The sequence below is a fragment of the Pseudophryne corroboree genome, chromosome 3 (genome assembly GCF_028390025.1).
Source record: "Pseudophryne corroboree isolate aPseCor3 chromosome 3, aPseCor3.hap2, whole genome shotgun sequence".
NCBI classification, from domain to species: Eukaryota; Metazoa; Chordata; class Amphibia; order Anura; family Myobatrachidae; genus Pseudophryne; species Pseudophryne corroboree.
The window spans coordinates 166,780,333-166,804,828 of record NC_086446.1 but is presented as its reverse complement, the minus strand read 5'-3'; the positions used below and the strand labels follow the sequence as shown (position 1 = coordinate 166,804,828).

Sequence of the window (24,496 nt, the reverse complement as noted above, 5' to 3'; positions counted from 1 at the left end):
CACCAGTGACGCACTCTGCCATCTCTCTTCCTTCCCGGCCGTCACCTCTCCTGCGCAACAATCTTGCCAGTGCAGGCACTCCATCGCAGTTCTTTACTGCCATTTTGTTCTCCCGGGCAGGGCCATAAGAGAGATTCTTAAGTGCCCCACATGCTGCAAGTCTGACGGGTGCCCGAGGGTCCTCTAGTAGACTGATGAGAGGTGGAATACCACGCAAACGGCACACCTATTTAAAGAACGATGTAAGTCACTCTATAGGACCTTGATGACAGAAGCACTTTAATTGACCACGCATGACGACTAGATTTAATCTTTAAATAACAATCGGAATCGAGGAAAATCTTCAGTGTAAAAATCCCCATTTGCCAATACTGATCGATTTCAGATTTTTAAACTTGTTTAATAATCCTAATTTCCTAACCCAGCCGTCGGGGAATTGGTAAATGTATGGGGGCAGGAAAACCAACCACTGTGTAACAAAAAAAGAAATAAATAGATAAAATAAAAAAAGCATACTTTTTACAGTTTGAATCCCAATGTGCTATGTACCTTGGATATTTGGCAAAAGTTATGCCAAATATGAAATATTTTAATGTCCAATAAATTAGGACTCTGGAAACCCTATTCGTTTACTTGGGATGGAGAGGGTGGTCTGGGAGAGGTGTATTAAGTCAGTTGAAAATGGCCAGTTTTGAAGAATGAGTAATCTCGGATTGGTAACACAAACAGCATTTAAATCACTGCTCAAATTAGAGAGAGTTACAGAATATGGGGCCATTAACCCCTTCAGTGGTATGCCTGGAAATCTTCCGGTAATGCCAGCGCTGGCAAACCAGGAAGATTTCCAGGCATACTACTGACTGATTCCCCGGGGACAGCTGTGCAGCGTGCTCAGCGCCCAGGAATCAGCATACTCCATCAGAATTTAGCCCGCCCCCCGGACTCCTATTGGCAGGGGGGTGGGCTTGGCTGTAAAATGGCTTATGCTGATTCCCGGGCGCCGTAAGCGAATACTTCGCCCTGCCCCATCACTCGCCCACCCTTCTCCCCCGCTCCCACTTCAAATGAAAAGCACACACCCCAGGGTGTGTTCTTAAATTGAAAGCCTGCCACTGAAGGGGTTAGAGCAAAAACTCAAGTTGCTTTGGATTTGAGTGGTGCCTGTGCATTGTATTGTTGAGGATGCATGACAGAGCATGATGAGTATGATGAGTATGATAGAGCAAACAGTCTCTAGAATATCTGGTAGCATCATAAATGCTCTTATTCAAGCAGCCATTTGGTTACAGTTTGTGAGTTGAATATAATATCAGATAAGTATCTGAGTGTATGCAACTTAATATATTCAACTGCTCAAACAGCAAATCTCTTTGAATGATCTAATGCTAAGAAAATCTGACGTTTGGATTCAGCCATCAGCCAAAATACACACCTCTTTTTTAACTTCCTCATTACGGTAGGACAGATGCTGCAAGTATGCAGCAGCATTTAGTCTCACGGCATCCAGAGTGTAACTCAACATAGCTAGAACCTCTGGGAGTTCTGGCTGCCGCCAAGGACCACTAGGGGCAACGGTGAGAGAAGCAGGTCCGAGGCTGGATACGCTTCCAGATGGATGCAAAGATGATGCATAAGGATCAGCAAGTTGATCTTCATAACTCCTAAGGAGACAATTGAAATAGATATATTAGACAAATAACCTACAACATGCTCTATCACATGTCTATCAGGAATACGAAGCAGAAGGGCCAACTCAACCCTAAAAATGGTTTGCTTTATTAAAACCCAATCACACAATTCAGATCCCTGTGCCTACACCTTCCTTTCTTCACACAGAAAGCTTGGTCAGTGAAGCTCAACTATAAGAACATTGAACATATGATAAACTGTTCAGGCTGACTAAGACATTCCAGTCACTCTCAGTTTCTAGGCAAAGGAAAGCAGCAGCATGATACTGCAGAACTCGTAAGCTTGAGACCTGCAGTGGTTTTCGGTTCCCAAATTACACAGAAAAGAAGAAAAAAATATTCCTCTCATACGAACTGCATAAAAACAATGGTAAATATCTAGGACTGCTTCAGTTTTGAACAGCAACAGGATGTGAAACTACCAACATTTTCCAGCCCAGACAAAAATATGCTCCTCCATCACCCCTTTCAGAGAAGTTCACAGCAAAACACTAAAGAATCATTAGGTTACAATACAGTTAAATCCTTATATTACAACGTCATGGTTGAGAAAGAAATTCATACATGAATGTCAAATGGCCGCTTTGTAGTGTGTGGGTGTGTGTGGACTGCACAGTGAAAACACATAATATACCCCTGCACTGCTAGAAGTATTTTTTCATGGTTGAAAAGAGACAGGGTCATCAAGTTACGTGCTATAGGCTCCCCCATTTCAAAGTACTGGGAACACATTGCCTCACTTTAGTCTTATTTACAGATTGTGTAAATATAATATCGTAGAACAGGACCCGCTCTGCGTTTTTCTTTTTGTCTGCATCTTCCCACACACACATATATAAATTTCATGTGTTTTGGTAAACACATGTAAATTGTTATTTCTATGGTTTAGAGCTATTTGCTGGATGCTTTTGGTAAAATAGTACATAGTCCTATTCTTGTGCTAGTGTGTGCATATTGAATATATATATATATATATATATGTGTATGTATGTATGTATGTATGTATGTATGTATGTATATGTATGTATGTATGTATGTATATGTATGTATGTATGTATGTATATATATATGTATGTATATATATATATATATATATATATATATATATATATATATATATATATAAATAAAAAGAAAGGGATGGGGGATAGCGACCAATGGTGTCTATAAATAATTATAAGATATTTAAAAAGTATATATTAACATTTAAAACATTTTTTTAAAATTTAATACAAACTTTTTCTAGAAGATGGGATAAAAAGCATATCCACATACAGGTTGAGTATCCCTTATCCAAAATGCTTGGGACCAGAGGTATTTTGGATATGGGATTTTTCCGTATTTTGGAATAATTGCATACCATAATGAGATATCATGGTGATGGGACCTAAATCTAAGCACAGAATGCATTTATGTTACATATACACCTTATACACACAGCCTGAAGGTCATTTTAGCCAATATTTTTTATAATTTTGTGCATTAAACAAAGTGTGTGTACATTCACACAATTCGTTTATGTTCCATATACACATTATACACACAGCCTGAAGCTCATTTAATACAATATTTTTAATAACTGTGTATTAAACATAGTTTGTGTACATTGAGCTATCAAAAACAAAGTTTTCACTATCTCACTCAAAAAAGTCCGTATTTCGGAATATTCCGTATTTCGGAATATTTGGATATGGGATACTCAACCTGTATTATATATATATATATATATATATATATATATATATATATATATATATATATATATATATATATATATTAAAGTGCAAAGGTATTAAAGTGCTTATCTGAGTCAGAGGTCACTTAGATGCTCAACGCGTTTCGTCACACAGACTTCATCAAGGGGTAAAGGCAGACTGGGACAGGGCTTACATTTATACTGGTACTACTCCTAACTCAATTATGACATCACTTCCTGCTATTTAAAAAGTCTTAATGTTACGTTACTGAATTCTCAAATTATAACTTCTTCCCTCTTTGGGCATATGCTATACATATAGATATGAAAAACGAGTGGTTTTATATAAGAAAAAGTGTAAGTAACCACTTTAAAAGTCCATTATATGTATATTCGCGGCATTTCCGCCACACTTCCGGATCAGTACTGCGCATGTGTGCGCTGTTGACTGGTGTTTTCATTGGAGCTCAAAGTTTCCCAACAGTTTCATTCTCTGCTGCGGCGGCCATTTTACGTTAGATATCCCTATGCAGTTTATAGCGGTGGCCATTTTGTTGTAGCTTGCGGTGACCATAACATGGGACATATTTCATTGTTCACATGCGGTTTCCATGGAGATTGAGGAAAGAGAAAACTGGATTTAGTCTTTTGTAAACAAACGGTTATTAGTGTCATTCTTAGTACATTGGGTCAGAACGGGTATATATAAAGATAATATGAATTCAGTTAGAGCATATATCCTGATATGTATATAATTAAAAAGGAAAAAAATTAATAAGAATTTAAAAAGGGGGATATTATATTATATGAAAAATATGTCTAGAAAATAATTGTATAGCAATGAATAGGTCAATATAGATAAACATATTCTTGTGAATATATATATCATATACAAACATGAGCTTGTGAATATATATATATCATATACAAACATGAGATTTAAAGTTTCTAAATAAATAGTACTTTTAAAGTGAAGGTGCCATGCTGATTACGATTATTAATCCAGTAATAATAAGAATTTACTTACCGATAATTCTATTTCTCGTAGTCCGTAGTGGATGCTGGGGACTCCGTAAGGACCATGGGGAATAGCGGCTCCGCAGGAGACAGGGCACAAAAGTAAAAGCTTTAGGATCAGGTGGTGTGCACTGGCTCCTCCCCCTATGACCCTCCTCCAAGCCTCAGTTAGGATACTGTGCCCGGACGAGCGTACACAATAAGGAAGGATTTTTGAATCCCGGGTAAGACTCATACCAGCCACACCAATCACACTGTACAACCTGTGATCTGAACCCAGTTAACAGCATGATAACAGCGGAGCCTCTGAAAAGATGGCTCACAACAATAATAACCCGATTTTTGTAACAATAACTATGTACAAGTATTGCAGATAATCCGCACTTGGGATGGGCGCCCAGCATCCACTACGGACTACGAGAAATAGAATTATCGGTAAGTAAATTCTTATTTTCTCTGACGTCCTAAGTGGATGCTGGGGACTCCGTAAGGACCATGGGGATTATACCAAAGCTCCCAAACGGGCGGGAGAGTGCGGATGACTCTGCAGCACCGAATGAGAGAACTCCAGGTCCTCCTCAGCCAGGGTATCAAATTTGTAGAATTTTGCAAACGTGTTTGCCCCTGACCAAGTAGCAGCTCGGCAAAGTTGTAAAGCCGAGACCCCTCGGGCAGCCGCCCAAGATGAGCCCACTTCCTTGTGGAATGGGCATTTACATATTTTGGCTGTGGCAGGCCTGCCACAGAATGTGCAAGCTAATTGTACTACACATCCAACTAGCAATCGTCTGCTTAGAAGCAAGAGCACCCAGTTTGTTGGGTGCATACAGGATAACAGCAAGTCAGTTTTACTGACTCCAGCCGTCCTGGAAACCTATATTTTCAGGGCCCTGACAACATCTAGCAACTTGGAGTCCTCCAAGTCCCTAGTAGCCGCAGGTACCACAATAAGCTGGTTCAGTTGAAACGCTGACACCACCTTAGGGAGAAACTGGGGACGAGTCCGCAGCTCTGCCCTGTCCGAATGGACAATCAGATATGGGCTTTTGTGAGACAAAACCGCCAATTCTGACACTCGCCTGGCCGAGGCCAGGGCCAACAGCATGGTCACTTTCCATGTGAGATATTTCAAATCCACAGATTTGAGCGGTTTAAACCAATGTGATTTGAGGAATCCCAGAACTACGTTGAGATCCCACAGTGCCACTGGAGGCACAAAAGGGGGTTGTATATGCAGTACTCCCTTGACAAACTTCTGGACTTCAGGAACTGAAGCCAATTCTTTCTGGAAGAAAATCGACAGGGCCGAAATTTGAACCTTAATGGACCCCAATTTTAGGCCCATAGACACTCCTGTTTGTAGGAAATGCAGGAATCGACCGAGTTGAAATTCCTCCGTGGGGGCCTTCTTGGCCTCACACTATGCAACATATTTTCGCCAAATGCGGTGATAATGTTGTGCGGTCACCTCCTTCCTGGCTCTGACCAGGGTAGGGATGACCTCTTCCGGAATGCCTTTTTCCCTTAGGATCCGGCGTTCAACCGCCATGCCGTCAAACGCAGCCGCGGTAAGTCTTGGAACAGACATGGTCCTTGCTGAAGCAAGTCCCTTCTTAGTATCTCTTGAAGTTCCGGGTACCAAGTCCTTCTTGGCCAATCCGGAGCCACGAGTATAGTTCTTACTCCTCTCCGTCTTATAATTCTCAGTACCTTGGGTATGAGAGGCAGAGGAGGGAACACATACACCGACTGGTACACCCACGGTGTTACCAGAGCGTCCCAGCTATTGCCTGAGGGTCTCTTGACCTGGCGCAATACCTGTCCAGTTTTTTGTTCAGACGGGACGCCATCATGTCCACCTTTGGTCTTTCCCAACGGTTCACAATCATGTGGAAGACTTCCAGATGAAGTCCCCACTCTCCCGGGTGGAGGTCGTGCCTGCTGAGGAAGTCTGCTTCCCAGTTGTCCACTCCCGGAATGAACACCGCTGACAGTGTTATCACATGATTTTTCGCCCCGCGAAGAATCCTTGCTGCCATTTCCCTCCTGCTTCTTGTGCCGCCCTGTCTGTTTACGTGGGCGACTGCCGTGATGTTGTCCGACTGGATCAGCACCGGTTGACTTTGAAGCAGAGGTCTTCCTAGGCTCAGAGCATTGTAAATTGCCCTTAGCTCCAGTATATTTATGTGGAGAGAAGTCTCCAGACTTGACCACACTCCTTGGAAATTTCTTCCCTGTGTGACTGCTCCCCAGCCTCTCAGGCTGGCATCCGTGGTCACCAGGACCCAGTCCTGAATGCCGAATCTGCTGCCCTCTAGTAGATGAGCACTCTGCAGCCACCACAGAAGAGACACCCTTGTCCTTGGAGACAGGATTATCCGCTGATGCATCTGAAGATGCGATCCGGACCATTCGTCCAGCAGATCCAACTGAAAAATTCATGCGTGAAATCTGCCGAATGGAATCGCTTCGTAAGAAGCCACCATTTTTCCCAGGACTCTTGTGCATTGATGCACTGACACTGACTAGCTCGGATAACTCCCTGGCTTTCTCCTCCGGGAGAAACACCTTTTTCTGGACTGTGTCCAGAATCATCCCTAGGAACAGCAGACGTGTCGTCGGAATCAGCTGCGATTTTGGAATATTTAGAATCCACCCGTGCTGTCGTAGAACTACTTGAGATAGTGCTACTCCGACCTCCAACTGTTCTCTGGACCTTGCCCTTATCAGGAGATCGTCCAAGTAAGGGATAATTAAGACGCCTTTCTTTGAAAAAGAATCATCATTTCGGCCATTACCTTGGTAAAGACCCGGGGTGCCGTGGACAATCCAAACGGCAGCGTCTGAAACTGATAGTGACAGTTCTGTACCACGAACCTGAGGTACCCTTGGTGAGAAGGGCAAATTGGGACATGGAGGTAAGCATCCTTGATGTCCAGGGACACCATATAGTCCCCTTCTTCCTGGTTCGCCATCACTGCTCTGAGTGACTCCATCTTGATTTGAACCTTTGTATGTAAGTGTTCAAAGATTTTAGATTTAGAATAGGTCTCACCGAGCCGTCTGGCTTCAGTACCACAAATAGTGTGGAATAATACCCCTTTCCTTGTTGTAGGAGGGGTACTTTGATTATCACCTGCTGGGAATACAGCTTGTGAATTGTTTCCAATACTGCCTCCCTGTCGGAGGGAGACGTTGGTAAAGCAGACTTCAGGAACCTGCGAGGGGGAGACGTCTCGAATTTCCAATCTGTACCCCTGGGATACTACTTGTAGGATCCAGGGGTCCACTTGCGAGTGAGCCCACTGCGTGCTGAAACTCTTGAGACGACCCCCCACCGCACCTGAGTCCGCTTGTACGGCCCCAGCGTCATGCTGAGGACTTGGCAGAAGCGGTGGAGGGCTTCTGTTCCTGGGGAGGGGCTGCCTGCTGCAGTCTTCTTCCCTTTTCCTCTACCCCTGGGCAGATATGACTGGCCTTTTGCCCGCTTGCCCTTATGGGGACGAAAGGACTGAGGCTGAAAAGACGGTGTCTTTTTCTGCTGAGATGTGACTTGGGGTAAAAAAGGTGGATTTTCCAGCTGTTGCCGTGGCCACCAGGTCCGATGGACCGACCCCAAATAACTCCTCCCCTTTATACGGCCATACTTCCATGTGCCGTTTGGAATCTGCATCACCTGACCACTGTCGTGTCCATAAACATCTTCTGGCAGACATGGACATCGCACTTACTCTTGATGCCAGAGTGCAAATATCCCTCTGTGCATCTCGCATATATAGAAATGCATCCTTTAAATGCTCTATAGTCAATAAAATACTGTCCCTATCAAGGGTATCAATATTTTCAGTCAGGGAATCCGACCAAGCCACCCCAGCGCTGCACATCCAGGCTGAGGCGATTGCTGGTCGCAGTATAACACCAGTATGTGTGTATATACTTTTTAGGATATTTTCCAGCCTCCTATCAGCTGGCTCCTTGAGGGCGGCCGTATCTGGAGACGGTAACGCCACTTGTTTTGATAAGCGTGTGAGCGCCTTATCCACCCTAGGGGGTGTTTCCCAACGCGCCCTAACTTCTGGCGGGAAAGGGTATAACGCCAATAATTTTCTATCGGGGGAAACCCACGCATCATCACACACTTCATTTAATTTATCTGATTCAGGAAAAACTACAGGTAGTTTTTTCACACCCCACATAATACCCTTTTTTGTGGTACTTGTAGTATCAGAAATATGTAACACCTCCTTCATTGCCCTTAACATGTAACGTGTGGCCCTAATGGAAAATACGTTTGTTTCTTCACCGTCGACACTGGAGTCAGTGTCCGTGTCTGTGTCGACCGACTGAGGTAATGAGCGTTTTAACGCCCCTGACGGTGTTTGAGACGCCTGGACAGGTACTAATTGGTTTGCCGGCCGTCTCATGTCGTCAACCGACCTTGCAGCGTGTTGACATTATCACGTAATTCCCTAAATAAGCCATCCATTCAGGTGTCGACTCCCTAGAGAGTGACATCACCATTACAGGCAATTGCTCCGCCTCCTCACCAACATCGTCCTCATACATGTCGACACACACGTACCGACACACAGCACACACACAGGGAATGCTCTGATAGAGGACAGGACCCCACTAGCCCTTTGGGGAGACAGAGGGAGAGTTTGCCAGCACACACCAAAACGCTATAATTATACAGGGACAACCTTATATAAGTGTTTTCCCTTATAGCATCTTAATATATAATAATATCGCCACATAAAATGCCCCCCCTCTCTGTTTTAACCCTGTTTCTGTAGTGCAGTGCAGGGGAGAGCCTGGGAGCCTTCCTAGCAGCGGAGCTGTGTAGGAAAATGGCGCTGTGTGCTGAGGAGAATAGGCCCCGCCCCCTTTTCGGCGGGCTTCTTCTCCCGTTTTTCTGACAACCTGGCAGGGGTTAAATACATCCATATAGCCCCAGAGGCTATATGTGATGTATTTTTAGCCAGCATAGGTATTTCATTGCTGCCCAGGGCGCCCCCCCCAGCGCCCTGCACCCTCAGTGACCGTTGGTGTGAAGTGTGCCGAGAGCAATGGCGCACAGCTGCAGTGCTGTGCGCTACCTCATGAAGACTGAGAAGTCTTCAGCCGCCGGTTTCTGGACCTCTTCTCTCTTCGGCATCTGCAAGGGGGTCGGCGGCGCGGCTCCGGTGACCCATCCAGGCTGTACCTGTGATCGTCCCTCTGGAGCTAGTGTCCAGTAGCCTAAGAAGCCAATCCATCCTGCACGCAGGTGAGTTCACTTCTTCTCCCCTAAGTCCCTCGTTGCAGTGAGCCTGTTGCCAGCAGGACTCACTGAAAATAAAAAACCTAACAAAAAACTTTTACTCTAAGCAGCTCTTTAGGAGAGCCACCTAGATTGCACCCTTCTCGGCCGGGCACAAAAACCTAACTGAGGCTTGGAGGAGGGTCATAGGGGGAGGAGCCAGTGCACACCACCTGATCCTAAAGCTTTTACTTTTGTGCCCTGTCTCCTGCGGAGCCGCTATTCCCCATGGTCCTTACGGAGTCCCCAGCATCCACTTAGGACGTCAGAGAAATAGTGATTATGACCATCTATTACTGTGCCACCTAAGGTCTATGCAGTGTATTAGTGCATTTATACCTTGTCTAGGACATAGAGACCGCTCATTTGGTATTTCGGGTTTCGTTTACAGTACCTGATCTTCCCAGGTGGTCTCCCTTGCTGGTACTGATCAGGCCCAACACTGCTTCGCTTCCAAGTTCGGTCGAGATTGGGCCTTTCCAGTGTGGTTTGACTGTAGAGAAGTTCTTTAACCGTGCCTATATCGTCCTCTAATGTATTCAAATATAGACTGTAATATGGTGATTTATTAACCGAGCCTGTGTCTTAGGGTGGTAGTAAATTATGATAAAGACTGAAATATGGTGATTAATTAACCGTCACTGTCTTAGGGTGTGGGGTTGTGATACGGGATAGAATCATTAGTGGGGAGTGAGTGGTGAAGAAAGTGGGGTAAGGGAATTAGGATGGGGTAGGTAATACTGTACATTCTCCATTACACGATTTCTTCATAAAAACGGAGCAATTTCGTAGTTTTCATTAAATCCCCTCGTGTGCAGTGTCTGTAACTGGAAAATCCAGAACATCTCTCTTCGTGAAAGTTTATTGGCTAAATCGCCGCCTCTTTCTCCTAATTTCACCAATTCAATGGCTTTAAAGGTGAGAGATTCCGGATTGGACTTGTGTATAAGGTTGAAGTGTTTCAATACAGCATGAGATTCCACCTTGTTTTTTTATGTTTCGGATATGTTCTTGTATCCTCATTTTTAAGGGTCTTTTAGTTTTTCCAACATACTGTTTTCCACAATCGCATTCCAGTAAGTAGATTACAGATTGAGTGTTGCAGTTAATAAAGTCTTTAATTTTGTATTCCTTCTTTCTTTCTGAATCCGTAAATGTCCTCCTAACCGGATGTAGGAACTTGCATACATTGCATCTACCACATTTATGTGACCCTGTGCATTTAGGAAATGACCGACTCTCCTCTTGTTTATTAGGTAACATACTTGGAGCCAAAATGTCTTTTAAGTTTCGCGATTTTCTAAAAAGGATTTCAGGACGCGGGGGTAAGAAATCCTTGAGAATTGGGTCCATTTATAAAATTCCCCAATGGTCATTGAGTGAATTTCTGATGGACGCCTCGTGCCGATTGTATGTTGTAATGAACGCCGTGTGCAGTCTTTCTTCTTATTTTCTCTCTGTTTGTACTCCAGGAGTTTTGATCTTTCCAAGGCTTTAGCTTTACTCATGGCTTCTTCTAAAATTGAGTCTGGATATGCTTTTTCTTTGAATCGGTTGCTATATAAATTCAGTTGTCCGTCACATTCTACCTGGTTGCTGCAGTTCCTATTGATTCTATTGAATTGAGAAAAGGGGATATTGTTTTTCCAGCGCTTGAAGTGGTTGCTTCTATAGTGGAGGTAACTATTTGTATCAACTTGTTTTACAAAGTTCTTGGATGCAATAGAGCCGTTCTCCTCCGTCAGGACCAGATCCAAAAATTCTATTGACTTTTTGTTTATGTTGGATGTGAATGCAAGATTCATCTCATTACTACCAAGGAAGTCTAAAAAGTTGTAAAAACGTTCAACCGTACCATCCCAGATTATTAAAATATCATCTATGTAATGTTGATAAAAAAATAATATGGCTTAAAATCCTGGTTGTTATATATATAGATATATATATGATTTCTCACAACATCCCATAAAAAGGTTGGCGAAACTGGGCGCAAAAACCGTGCCCATAGCTGTGCCACAGCGTTTTAAGTAAAAATTATCCAGAAATTTAAAATAGTTGTGTTGGAGGATAAAATACATAATATTACATATAAAATCTTTGTGAATGGCTGTCAGTGAGACATCTTTGTCTAAAAACACTCAACATGCCGTGACCCCCTTCTCGTGTTCTATGCAAGTGTATAGTGACTGTACATCTACTGTGGCCCACATGTATGTGTCTTTACATTCAAGATCTTTCAGTAAATTTAGTACAGAGGTGGTATTTTTAAGATAGGATGGTAATTCTTTGACATAGGCTTTCAGGAAAACATCAGCGTATTCGGATAAATTTGAAGTGAGCGAATCAATGCCCGCCACTTTAAATTTAGTACAGCGTATTCGGATAAATTTGATCAATGACCATTGGGGAATTTTATTAATGGACCCAATTCTCAAGGGACTCTTACCCCCGCGTCCTGAAATCATTTTTAGAAAATTGCGAAACTTAAAAGACATTTTGGCCCCAAGTATGTTACCTAATAAACAAGAGGAGAGTCGGTCATTTCCTAAATGCACAGGGTCACATAAATGTGGTAGATGCAATGTATGCAAGTTCCTACATCCGGTTAGGAGGACATTTACGGATTCAGAAAGAAAATAAGAATTTACTTACCGATAATTCTATTTCTCGGAGTCCGTAGTGGATGCTGGGGTTCCTGAAAGGACCATGGGGAATAGCGGCTCCGCAGGAGACAGGGCACAAAAAGTAAAGCTTTAGGATCAGGTGGTGTGCACTGGCTCCTCCCCCTATGACCCTCCTCCAAGCCTCAGTTAGGTACTGTGCCCGGACGAGCGTACACAATAAGGAAGGATTTATGAATCCCGGGTAAGACTCATACCAGCCACACCAATCACACTGTACAACCTGTGATCTGAACCCAGTTAACAGTATGATAACAGCGGAGCCTCTGAAAGGATGGCTCACAACAATAATAACCCGATTTTTGTAACTATGTACAAGTAATGCAGATAATCCGCACTTGGGATGGGCGCCCAGCATCCACTACGGACTCCGAGAAATAGAATTATCGGTAAGTAAATTCTTATTTTCTCTATCGTCCTAGTGGATGCTGGGGTTCCTGAAAGGACCATGGGGATTATACCAAAGCTCCCAAACGGGCGGGAGAGTGCGGATGACTCTGCAGCACCGAATGAGAGAACTCCAGGTCCTCCTTAGCCAGGGTATCAAATTTGTAGGATTTTACAAACGTGTTTGCCCCTGACTAAATAGCCGCTCGGCAAAGTTGTAAAGCCGAGACCCCTCGGGCAGCCGCCCAAGATGAGCCCACCTTCCTTGTGGAATGGGCATTTACATATTTTGGCTGTGGCAGGCCTGCCACAGAATGTGCAAGCTGAATTGTATTACACATCCAACTAGCAAAAGTCTGCTTAAAAGCAAGAGCACCCAGTTTGTTGGGTGCATACAGGATAACAGCAAGTCAGTTTTCCTGACTCCAGCCGTCCTGGAACCTATATTTTCAGGGCCCTGACCACATCTAGCAACTTGGAGTCCTCCAAGTCCCTAGTAGGCGCAAGACACCCCAATAAGCTGGTTCAGGTGAAACACTGACACCACCTTAGGGAGAGAACTGGGGACGAGTCCGCAGCTCTGCCCTGTCCGAATGGACAAACAGATATGGGCTTTTTTGAGAAAAAAAACCACCAATTTGACACTCGCCTGGTCCAGGCCAGGTCCAAGAGCATGTTCACTTTTCATGTGAGATGCTTCAAATCCACAGATTTGACTGGTTTTAAACCAATGTGTTTTGAGGAATCCCAGAACTACGTTGAGATCCCACAGTGCCACTGGAGGCACAAAAGGGGGTTGTATATGCAATACTCCCTTGACAAACTTCTGGACTTCAGGAACTGAAGCCAATTCTTTCTGGAAGAAAAATCGACAGGGCCGAAATTTGAACCTTAATGGACCCCAATTTGAGGCCCATAGACACTCCTGTTTGCAAGAAATGCAGGAATCGACCGAGTTGAAATTTCTTCGTGGGGCCTTCCTGGCCTCACACCACGCAACATATTTTCGCCACATGTGGTGATAATGTTGTGCGGTCACCTCCTTTCTGGCTTTGACCAGGGTAGGAATGACCTCTTCCTGAATGCCTTTTCCCTTAGGATCCGGCGTTCCACCGCCATGCCGTCAAACGCAGCTGCGGTAAGTCTTGGAACAGACATGGTACTTGCTGAAACAAGTCCCTTCTTAGCGGCAGAGGCCATAAGTCCTCTGTGAGCATCTCTTGAAGTTCCGGGTACCAAGTCCTTCTTGGCCAATCCGGAGCCATGAGTATAGTTCTTACTCCTCTACGTCTTATAATTCTCAGTACCTTAGGTATGAAAAGCAGAGGATGGAACACATACACCGACTGGTACACCCACGGTGTTACCAGAACGTCCACAGCTATTGCCTGAGGGTCTCTTAACCTGGCGCAATACCTGTCCCGTTTTTTGTTCAGACGGGACGCCATCATGTCCACCTTTGGTAATTCCCAACGGTTTACAATTATGTGGAAAACTTCCCCATGAAGTTCCCACTCTGCCGGGTGGAGGTCGTGCCTACTGAGGAAGTCTGCTTCCCAGTTTCCATTCCCGGAATGAAACACTGCTGACAGTGCTATCACATGATTTTCCGCCCAGCGAAAAGTCCTTGCAGTTTTTGCCACTGCCCTCCTGCTTCTTGTGCCGCCCTGTCTATTTACGTGGGCGACTGCCGTGATGTTTTATCCCACTGGATCAATACCGGCTGACCTTGAAGCAGAGGTCTTGCTAAGCTTAGAGCATTATAATTTTACCCTTAGCTATATTTATGTGGAGAAAAATCTCCAGACTTGATCACACTCCCTGGAAATTTTTTCCTTGTGTGACTGCTCCCCAGCCTCTCGGGCTGGCCTCCGTGGTCACCAACATCCAAAACTGAATGCCGAATCTGCGGCCCTCTAGAAGATGAGCACTCTGTAACCACCACAGGAGAGACACCCTTGTCCTTGGATATAGGGTTATCCGCTGATGCATCTGAAGATGCGATCCGGACCATTTGTCCAGCAGATCCCACTGAAAAGTTCTTGCATGAAATCTGCCGACTGGAATTGCTTCGAAGGAAGTCACCATTTTTTTACCATGGCCCTTGTGCAATGATGCACTGATTTTAGGAGGTTCCTGACTAGCTCGGATAACTCCCTGGCTTTCTCTTCCGGGAGAAACACCTTTTTCTGGACTGTGTCCAGAATCATCCCTAAGCACAGGAGACTTGTTGTCGGGATCAGCTGCGATTTTGGAATATTTAGAATCCACCCGTGCTGTTGTAACAGTATCCGAGATAGTGCTACTCCGGCCTCCAACTGTTCCCTGGACTATGCCCTTATCAGGAGATCGTCCAAGTAAGGGATAATTAAGACGCCTTTTCTTCGAAGAAGAACCATCATTTCGGCCATTACCTTGGTAAAGACCCGGGGTGCCGTAGACAATCCAAACGGCAGCGTCTGAAACTGATAGTGACAGTTCTGTACCACGAACCTGAGGTACCCTTAGTGATAAGAGCAAATTTGGGACATGGAGGTAAGCATCCCTGATGTCTCGGGACACCAGATAGTCCCCTTCTTCCCGGTTCGTTATCACTGCTCTGAGTGACTCCATCTTGATTTGAACCTTTGTAAGTGTTCAAATTTTTTTAGATTTAGAATAGGTCTCACCTAGCCTTCTGGCTTCAGTACCACAATATAGTGTGGAATAATACCCCTTTTCTTGTTGTAGGAGGGGTAATTTAATTATCACCTGCTGGGAATACAGCTCGTGAATTTTTTCCCATACTGCCTCCTTGTCGGAGGGAGACCTTGGTAAAGCAGACTTCAGGAGCCTGCGCAGGGGAAACGTCTCGACATTCCAATCTGTTCCCCTGGGATACTACTTGTAGGATCCAGGGGTCCTGTACGGTCTCAGCGTCATGCTGAGAGCTTGTCAGAAGCGGTGGAACGCTTCTGTTCCTGGGAATGGGCTGCCTGCTGCAGTCTTCTTCCCTTTCCTCTATCCCTGGGCAGATATGACTCTTATAGGGACGAAAGGACTGAAGCTGAAAAGACGGTGTCTTTTTCTGCAGAGATGTGACTTAGGGTAAAAACGGTGGATTTTCCAGCAGTTGCCGTGGCCACCAGGTCCGATGGACCGACCCCAAATAACTCCTCTTCCTTTATACGGCAATACACCTTTGTGCCGTTTGGAATCTGCATCACCTGACCACTGTCGTGTCCATAAACATCTTCTGGCAGATATGGACATCGCACTTACTCTTGATGCCAGAGTGCAAATATCCCTCTGTGCATCTCGCATATATAGAAATACATCCTTTAAATGCTCTATAGTCAATAAAATACTGTCCCTGTCAAGGGTATCAATATTTTTAGTCAGGGAATCCGACCAAGCCACCCCAGCTCTGCACATCCAGGCTGAGGCGATCGCTGGTCGCAGTATAACACCAGTATGTGTGTATATACTTTTTATGATATTTTTCCAGCCTCCTGTCAGCTGGCTCCTTGAGGACGGCCCTATCTATAGACGGTACCGCCACTTGTTCTGATAAGCGTGTGAGCGCCTTATCCAACATAAGGGGTGTTTCCCAACGCGCCCTAACTTCTGGCGGGAAAGGGTATACCGCCCATATTTTCTATCGGGGGGAACCCACGCATCATCACACACTTCATTTAATTTATCTGATTCAGGAAAAACTACGGTAGTTTTTTCACATCCCACATAATACCCTCTTTTGTGGTACTTGTAGTATCAGAAATATGTAACACCTCCTTCATTGCCCTTAACGTGTGGCCCTAATAAGGAATACGTTTGTTTATTCACCGTCGACACTGGATTCAGTGTCCCTGTCTGTGTCTGTGTCGACCGACTAAAGTAAACGGGCGTTTTAAAACCCCTGACGGTGTTTTTGAGACGTCTGGACCGGTACTAATTGTTTGTCGGCCGTCTCATGTCGTCAACCGACCTTGGCGCGTGTTGACATTATCACGTAATTCCCTAAATAAGCCATCCATTCCGGTGTCGACTCCCTAGAGAGTGACATCACCATTACAGGCAATTGCTCCGCCTCCTCACCAACATCGTCCTCATACATGTCGACACACACGTACCGACACACAGCACACACACAGGGAATGCTCTGATAGAGGACAGGACCTACTAGCCCTTTGGAGAGACAGAGGGAGAGTTTGCCAGCACACACCAAAAACGCTATAATTATATAGGGACAACCTTATATAAGTGTTTTCCCTTATAGCATCTTTTTTATATATTTCTAACGCCAAATTAGTGCCCCCCCTCTCTGTTTTAACCCTGTTTCTGTAGTGCAGTGCAGGGGAGAGCCTGGGAGCCTTCCCTCCAGCCTTTCTGTGAGGGAAAATGGCGCTGTGTGCTGAGGAGATAGGCCCCGCCCCTTTTTCGGCGGCCTCGTCTCCCGCTCTTAACGGATTCTGGCAGGGGTTAAATATCTCCATATAGCCTCCGGAGGCTATATGTGAGGTATTTTTAGCCAAAATAGGTATTCATTTGCCTCCCAGGGCGCCCCCCTCCCAGCGCCCTGCACCCTCAGTGACTGCCGTGTGAAGTGTGCTGAGAGGAAAATGGCGCACAGCTGCAGTGCTGTGCGCTACCTTAAGAAGACTGAGGAGTCTTCTGCCGCCGATTCTGGACCTTCTTCTCGTTTCAGCATCTGCAAGGGGGCCGGCGGCAAGGCTCCGGTGACCATCCAGGCTGTACCTGTGATCGTCCCTCTGGAGCTAATGTCCAGTAGCCAAAGAAGCCAATCCATCCTGCACGCAGGTGAGTTCACTTCTTCTCCCCTAAGTCCCTCGTTGCAGTGATCCTGTTGCCAGCAGGACTCACTGTAAAATAAAAAACCTAAAACTAAACTTTTCTAAGCAGCTCTTTAGGAGAGCCACCTAGATTGCACCCTTCTCGGCCGGGCACAAAAATCTAACTGAGGCTTGGAGGAGGGTCATAGGGGGAGGAGCCAGTGCACACCACCTGATCCTAAAGCTTTACTTTTTGTGCCCTGTCTCCTGCGGAGCCGCTATTCCCCATGGTCCTTTCAGGAACCCCAGCATCCACTAGGACGATAGAGAAAGAAGGAATACAAAATTAAAGACTTTATTAACTGCAACACTCAATCTGTAATCTACTTACTGGAATGCGATTGTGGAAAACATTATGTTGGAAAAACTAAAAGACCCTTAAAAATGAGGATACAAGAACATATCGGAAACATAAAAAACAAGGTGGAATCTCATGCTGTATTGAAACACTTCAACCTTATACACAAGTCCAATCCGGAATCTCTCACCTTTAAAGCCATTGAATTGGTGAAATTAGGAGAAAGAGGCGGCGATTTAGCCAATAAACTTTCACGAAGAGAGATGTTCTGGATTTTCCAGTTACAGACACTGCACCCGAGGAGATTTAATGAAAACTACGAAATTGCTCCGTTTTTATGACGAAACCGTGTAATGGAGAATGTACAGTATTTGCCTACCCCATCCCAATTCCCTTACCCCACTTTCTTCACCACTCACTCCCCACTAATGATTCTATCCCGTATCACACCCTAAGACACAGTTACGGTTAATTAATCACCATATTTCAGTCCTTATCATAATTTACTACCACCCTAAGACACAGGCTCGGTTAATAAATCACCATATAAAAGTCTATATTTTAATACATTAGAGGACGATATAGGCACGGTTAAAGAACTTCTCTACAATCAAACCACACTGGAAAGGCCCAATCTCGACCGAACTTGGAAGCGAAGCAGTGTTGGGCCTGATCAGTACCAGCAAGGGAGACCACCTGGGAAAATCAGGTACTGTAAACGAAACCCGAAATACCAAATGAGCGGTCTCTGTGTCCTAGACAAGGTATATATGCACTAATACACTGCATAGACCTTAGGTCGCACAGTAATAGATGGTCATAATCACTATATTACTGGATTAATAATCGTAATCAGCATGGCACCTTCACTTTAAAAGTACTATTTATTTAGAAACTTTAAATCTCATGTTTGTATATGATACATATATTCACAAGCTCATGTTTGTATATGATAGATATATATATATATATATATATATATATATATATATTCACAAGAATATGTTTATCTATATTGACCTATTCATTGCTATACAATTATTTTCTAGACATATTTTTCATATAATATCCCCCTTTTTAAATTCTTTAAATATTCATTTTTTTCCTTTTTAATTATATACATATCAGGATATATGCTCTAACTGAAATCATATTACCTTTATATATACACATTCTGACCCAAGGTACTAAGAATGACACTAATAACCGTTTGTTTACAAAAGACTAAATCCAGTTTTCTCTTTCCTCAATCTCCATGGAAACCGCATGTTAACAATGAAATATGTCCAATGTTATGGTCACCGCAAGCTACAACAAAATGGCCGCCGCTATAAACTGCATAGGGATATCTAACGTAAAATGGCCGCCGCAGCAGAGAATGAAACTGTTGGGAAACTTTGAGCTCCAATGAAAACACCAGTCAACAGCGCACACATGCGCAGTACCAATCCGGAAGTGGGGCGGAAGTGACGCGCCCGAGACTCCGATACCGGAAGTGTGGCGGAAATGCCACGAATATACATATAATGGACTTTTATTTTAAAGTGGTTACTTACACTTTTTCTTATATAAAACCACTCGTTTTTCATATCTATATGTATAGTATATGCCCAAAGAGGGAAGAAGTTATAATTTATGAGAATTCAGTAACTTAGCATTAAGACTTTTTAAATAGCAGGAAGTGATGTCATAATTGAGTTATGAGTAGTACCAGTATAAATGTAAGCCCTGTCCCAGTCTGCCTTTACCCCTTCATGAAGTCTGTGTGACGAAACGCGTTGGGCATCTAAGTGACCTCTGACTCAGATACGCACTTTAATACCTTTGCACTTTATTATTTATATATGTGTATATGCTTTTTATCCCATCTTCTAGAAAAAGTTTGTATTAAATTTTTAAAAAATGTTTTAAATAAATGTTTATATATACTTTTTAAATATCTTATAATTATTTATAGACACCATTGGTCGCTATCCCCCATCCCTTTCTTTTTAAATTCAATTGTTTCGGGGATTTACCATCCCAGTTTTATTTGGGGAACTAGCTGATGCCCTATACATAGGGAGTGTTAATATATCACAGCCGTACCTATTGGGTTAAGAAAGGATTTTATTTTCTGTGGCGCAGTATTTTCCCTCCTTTTCACGATATAGATAGATTATATATATATATATATATAACAAGAAGGGGGAGATCAGTGCGCTCGTCCTAATTAGTATATAGTTCTTAGTACATACAGTTCGTTATTAGTCCTATATCCTGTTCCTGTCCCCAGAATACACAGGGTAGGTTAGAGGTTTACACAACCAGGTCAAATTGGCCTGTTATCAACATCCTCCACGTAACGCGGGCAGCAGCTCAGTTCTTCAAAATCACCACTTGGTAAAAGTGGTTTAAGGAAAATCTGGAACAACGGGAAGAACAGACAAGCGCCTATGGTGTAGTCATTTTTGGATATAATCGCCACACGCAAAAAAACTTGCGTACCGTGTTACGGCTTGACATATAGTGTATCAATCTCTCTCTCTCCTGTATTCTGCAATCTCAGGATCTAGGTATACTGCAGCGTGGCATAGCTCTCCTGGGTAGGCGTTGCTCGGAGCCATTACCCAGGGAAGCTATGCCACGCTCCAGTATACCTAGATCCTGAGATTGCAGAATCCAGAAGAGAGATTGATACACTATGTCAAGCCGTAACACGGTACGCAAGTTCATTTTTGCGTGTGACGATTATATCCACACACATATACATACATATGCACACACAGACATACACATACATAGTGGTGCAAGATAGATACAGACTATAGGCCTAATTCAGATTTGATCGCTGCTGTGCGTTTTCGCACAGCGGGCGATCAGATCTGAACTGCAACGGGCATCACCGGTCAGTGACGGGATGGTGCAAATGATCCATTTACACGGGCGTTCACAAGGAGATGGACAGGAAGAGGCCATTAGTGGGTGGCAACGGACCGTTTTCAGGGAGTGTCTGGAAAAATGCAGACGAGCTGAAGCGTTTTCAGAGAGGGTGTCTTGACGTCAGCTCCGGACCCGATCAGTAGGATTCAATCGCACTGTAGTAGTAAGTCCAGGGCTGCGCAGAGACTGCACAAACTCATTTTGTGCAGCTCTGATACACGTGATCGCACACTTGCATGGCAAAAATAACACTTCCCCCTGTAGGCAGTATGATTGCAGGGCAGCAAAAAACGCAGCCCAGTGATCCATCTGAATTACCCCCTATGTCAAATGCGTGGCTTTAATGTGTAAAAGTGTCCGTTACTCAATAAAAAGTGTGAAGATTGGGAGACAGTCTCTAAACAAATCCACAATTTATCTGTCCATGAGGATCAGCGAGGACATTTTACATTGACTAAAGTAGGGGACAATTTAGTTCCAAACTTATTTGGAGAGTTGTAATAGAGGGTCCAGTGTCACTGCCTACCCAGACTCTGCCCCATGAGGCTGGGATCCACATGGGTTGTAACTGAGTAACAATGGCAGCTGGAGATCGAAGCTCTGTTGTGGCATTTTGGGACTACTAGGCATACTCATTAGAGCATATCAGAAGAGAGGATCTCCAGTGGTGGTGTTGCAGCCCCAGAACAAAAACCAACAAGTGCTAGAAAATATTTTGTTTACAGCAATAATATTGCAGCAGACACATAACTACCTTGAAAAAGGGACTTTGATGTCCCGAAACGCGTTGGTGTCTGCCTACCAGTGCTCTGGACTTCAAAGGACGTTTTTGGACTCAGTTTATACCACAGGGAAAATCTCGCCTTCCGGAGCCTTATGCAGGGTATCTTTCCCGGGTATACCTTGCATATAACACCTGCGGCTCCGGCCACCATCTTGGTAGGATTCTCTGTGTTATCTACTTCCTTTTTATATGTGTTTTGATTTTAAGTGTTTGTTTAAATTAAAACAGATTGTTTTTACATAACACTAGACACATGCTTTATTTCCTACCAATCATGGCTCAATCATAATGTTTTATGTGGGTGTTATCTGACAAGCGCCAATCAGGAGTAGTCCTCTTTCTGTATTGCATATATCCATTTCTATTTTTGGGCTCAACAGGGGAGCCCTGTGACCACCCCTAGGCCAGCTAAAGTCTATACAGCGCAGTTTTTGTACCTCAACCCCATTTTGACAATTCACATAACTAGATACTAGTTTCACCACATCTTGTGTGGGGACCATTCACAAGCACTTAACAGCTTGCATACCTTGACTGGACCCGATATATCACATTCTGCTTAGAAATATTGTGCAGCTGAATGTGACACACTAAACCACAGCAACTAGATTCTATTTTATGTAACTATACCGGGGGGGGGGGGGGGGGAACAAAGTTAGCTGCAATACATACAATACTGCATTTGGCTCACCTCATTCGTCTGCGTTGTTCTCCTCCATTGGCACCCCTCCTTCCAGCAGTAGAATAATCTGGCCCATCCACATAACCTCCAAGGCTCCTGCGATCATCCTCCAGTCCATACGCATCTTCAGATCCATACCTGACCGCAAGTAGATCAGACTGGCTACCTCCAAAACCGGGTCCTCTGACTTGTGGCTGAGGGCCATACCCAGGACCCCTGTATGGCTCAACAGTGCGATAACGATTATTTGGCCGGGACAAGCTACTGTAGCCAGGATGCTGCGTGGGTGGAATCATTTGCATTGGGTCTGCACCAGGTCCACGAAAATGGTAATTGCGTGGTACTGTCGTGTAGGCATTTCCACCCCCTACTACATCACGATATGGCCGATCTAATGTTTGGGAATACCCAGCAGCAGGCTTCATCTGCACAAAAAAAATAAAAACCACACACAACACAATTTTATTCAGTAGGCAAGAATATCCTATTGTGCTTGCTAAACAAATACTGCACAGATGACAGAGGACTGAAAGTTTGTGAAAGTGTTACTGCACCAACAGTAATATATTGACATTCTCATTTGTGTGCCAAAAATAGCATTTCTACAGTTAATTCTTGTAGTGCAGCACAAACTATGGAAAACTGCACCAACTCTTACCAGGATAGGTTTTTGGGTTGTTGTTTTTTTAAATCATGTATTTTTATTTAAGTTTTCCAATAACAAAACAGAGAAAAATAAAAAACAAAAAGAAAATCAGTATACATATTAATAACTGCATAAAAATCAGTATATTAGGGGGAAAAAACACTCAAATGTAATAGAAGTTCGGAGAGTACACAGTAGAACAAGAAATTAAAGAATCAATCATACAGAAGTTAATCAAGCAAAATGGAGTATCCATAAAACGTATACAGAGATCAACAATTAAGACCTAACAGAGGCTAACATATGGTATAGAAGGCAGTACCAGGGACATCAAAGAAAATAGTCAGGGACTGCCAGAAACTGAGTCAAAATCAAAATAGGAATGGTCTGAAATTGGGGACTCAAGAGCATACCTAGTTTCTTGCCAGATATTCCAAATCATATCAAACAGAGGGCATTTGGTTTTGAGATACATGAACCGTTCGTGGGATAGATGGATCCTAGCAATGCAAACTCACACTAGAGTTAAGAGTGTGTTCACATATAACTGTAAAGAGGAAGTGAGATAGTCCTCAAGACAGAGACCAAAGAGGTACAGATGAGGAGCTAGTAAAGGGAGATGTACACCAGATTCTGTATACATGAAACAACTTGATATCAGAAGGAGACAACCCAAGCTCACCAGGCTGTTTTTGTTATAAATCGAATTGCCTCTTAATATCTAGCAGGGATGCTGGGACCGGCAAATTGAGACCCACTACATAAGTGAGCTAGAACACACACTATATATATATAGAATAGGAGATCCTTTTTGCGCTCTAAAATTGGACCTATACCTTTGATTGTACTCAATTTTAAGGGGCAAGCTTCTACACAGAGATGGTCCCCTTTCGAACAAGACCAAAAATAGGAATCAAGAAATAGTATATCTCTGTGGAGCGCACTTTATGACTGAAATAAATATATTTATGTATAATACAATTTAATATGGTTATATTGGTTTCTGACAAAGAGAGGATGACATCACACAAACACCCTTTTAACTTTAAAACATTTGTTGCTTTTTATTGCTAAAATAATTAAATTTCAATACTGATAAAAATGATGTACACTTTTACAATGTGTTATTGTTCATTACAGCCAAAAAATTGAATAACAACTTTTCCAAATAATAAAAGATTTTTTCACTCAACGCGTTTCGTCGTATGTCGACTTCTTCAGGAGTGTTTTCTTTAGGGTGTGATCAAAAGTAAATAAAAAAATGAATAAAAATATGAATAAGAATATGAAACAAAGAGGAATACTAATACATACATACATATATATATATATATGGAAGAATATGCACAAAAAATATATCTATGTCCAATTTAGCTAACATTGTAATAATTTGATTTATTGGTCTAATAAGACAATTGTTTAACTGGATATCAAATAAAAAATTGAAAAAAATCAATTCACAATAGCAATGTCAAAATTAGCTGGCATTGTACGGATTTAATTTATTAAAGCAATTAACCGTCTAGATACCAACATTAATAAGAATTTAAAATTAATTCAT

General features: G+C 43.3%; 1 protein-coding gene and 2 pseudogenes across 6 annotated transcripts in view; 1 reads left to right on the top strand and 2 right to left on the bottom strand.

Moving 5' to 3' along the window:
* LOC135055015 (catenin delta-1-like) overlaps positions 1-24,496 on the bottom strand; it is a 259,589-nt gene that overhangs the window by 71,259 nt on the left and 163,834 nt on the right. For all 6 annotated transcript variants that reach the window (XM_063958563.1, XM_063958564.1, XM_063958562.1 and 3 more), the window contains 3 exons: positions 22,299-22,714; positions 1,433-1,661; positions 4-226 (listed from right to left, as the gene is read on the bottom strand). In XM_063958563.1, the coding sequence (XP_063814633.1) occupies positions 4-226; positions 1,433-1,661; positions 22,299-22,714 (868 nt within the window). The remainder of the gene's footprint in view (positions 1-3; positions 227-1,432; positions 1,662-22,298; positions 22,715-24,496) is intronic.
* LOC134895733 (5S ribosomal RNA) lies at positions 10,086-10,204 on the bottom strand (annotated as a pseudogene).
* LOC134897015 (5S ribosomal RNA) lies at positions 18,504-18,622 on the top strand (annotated as a pseudogene).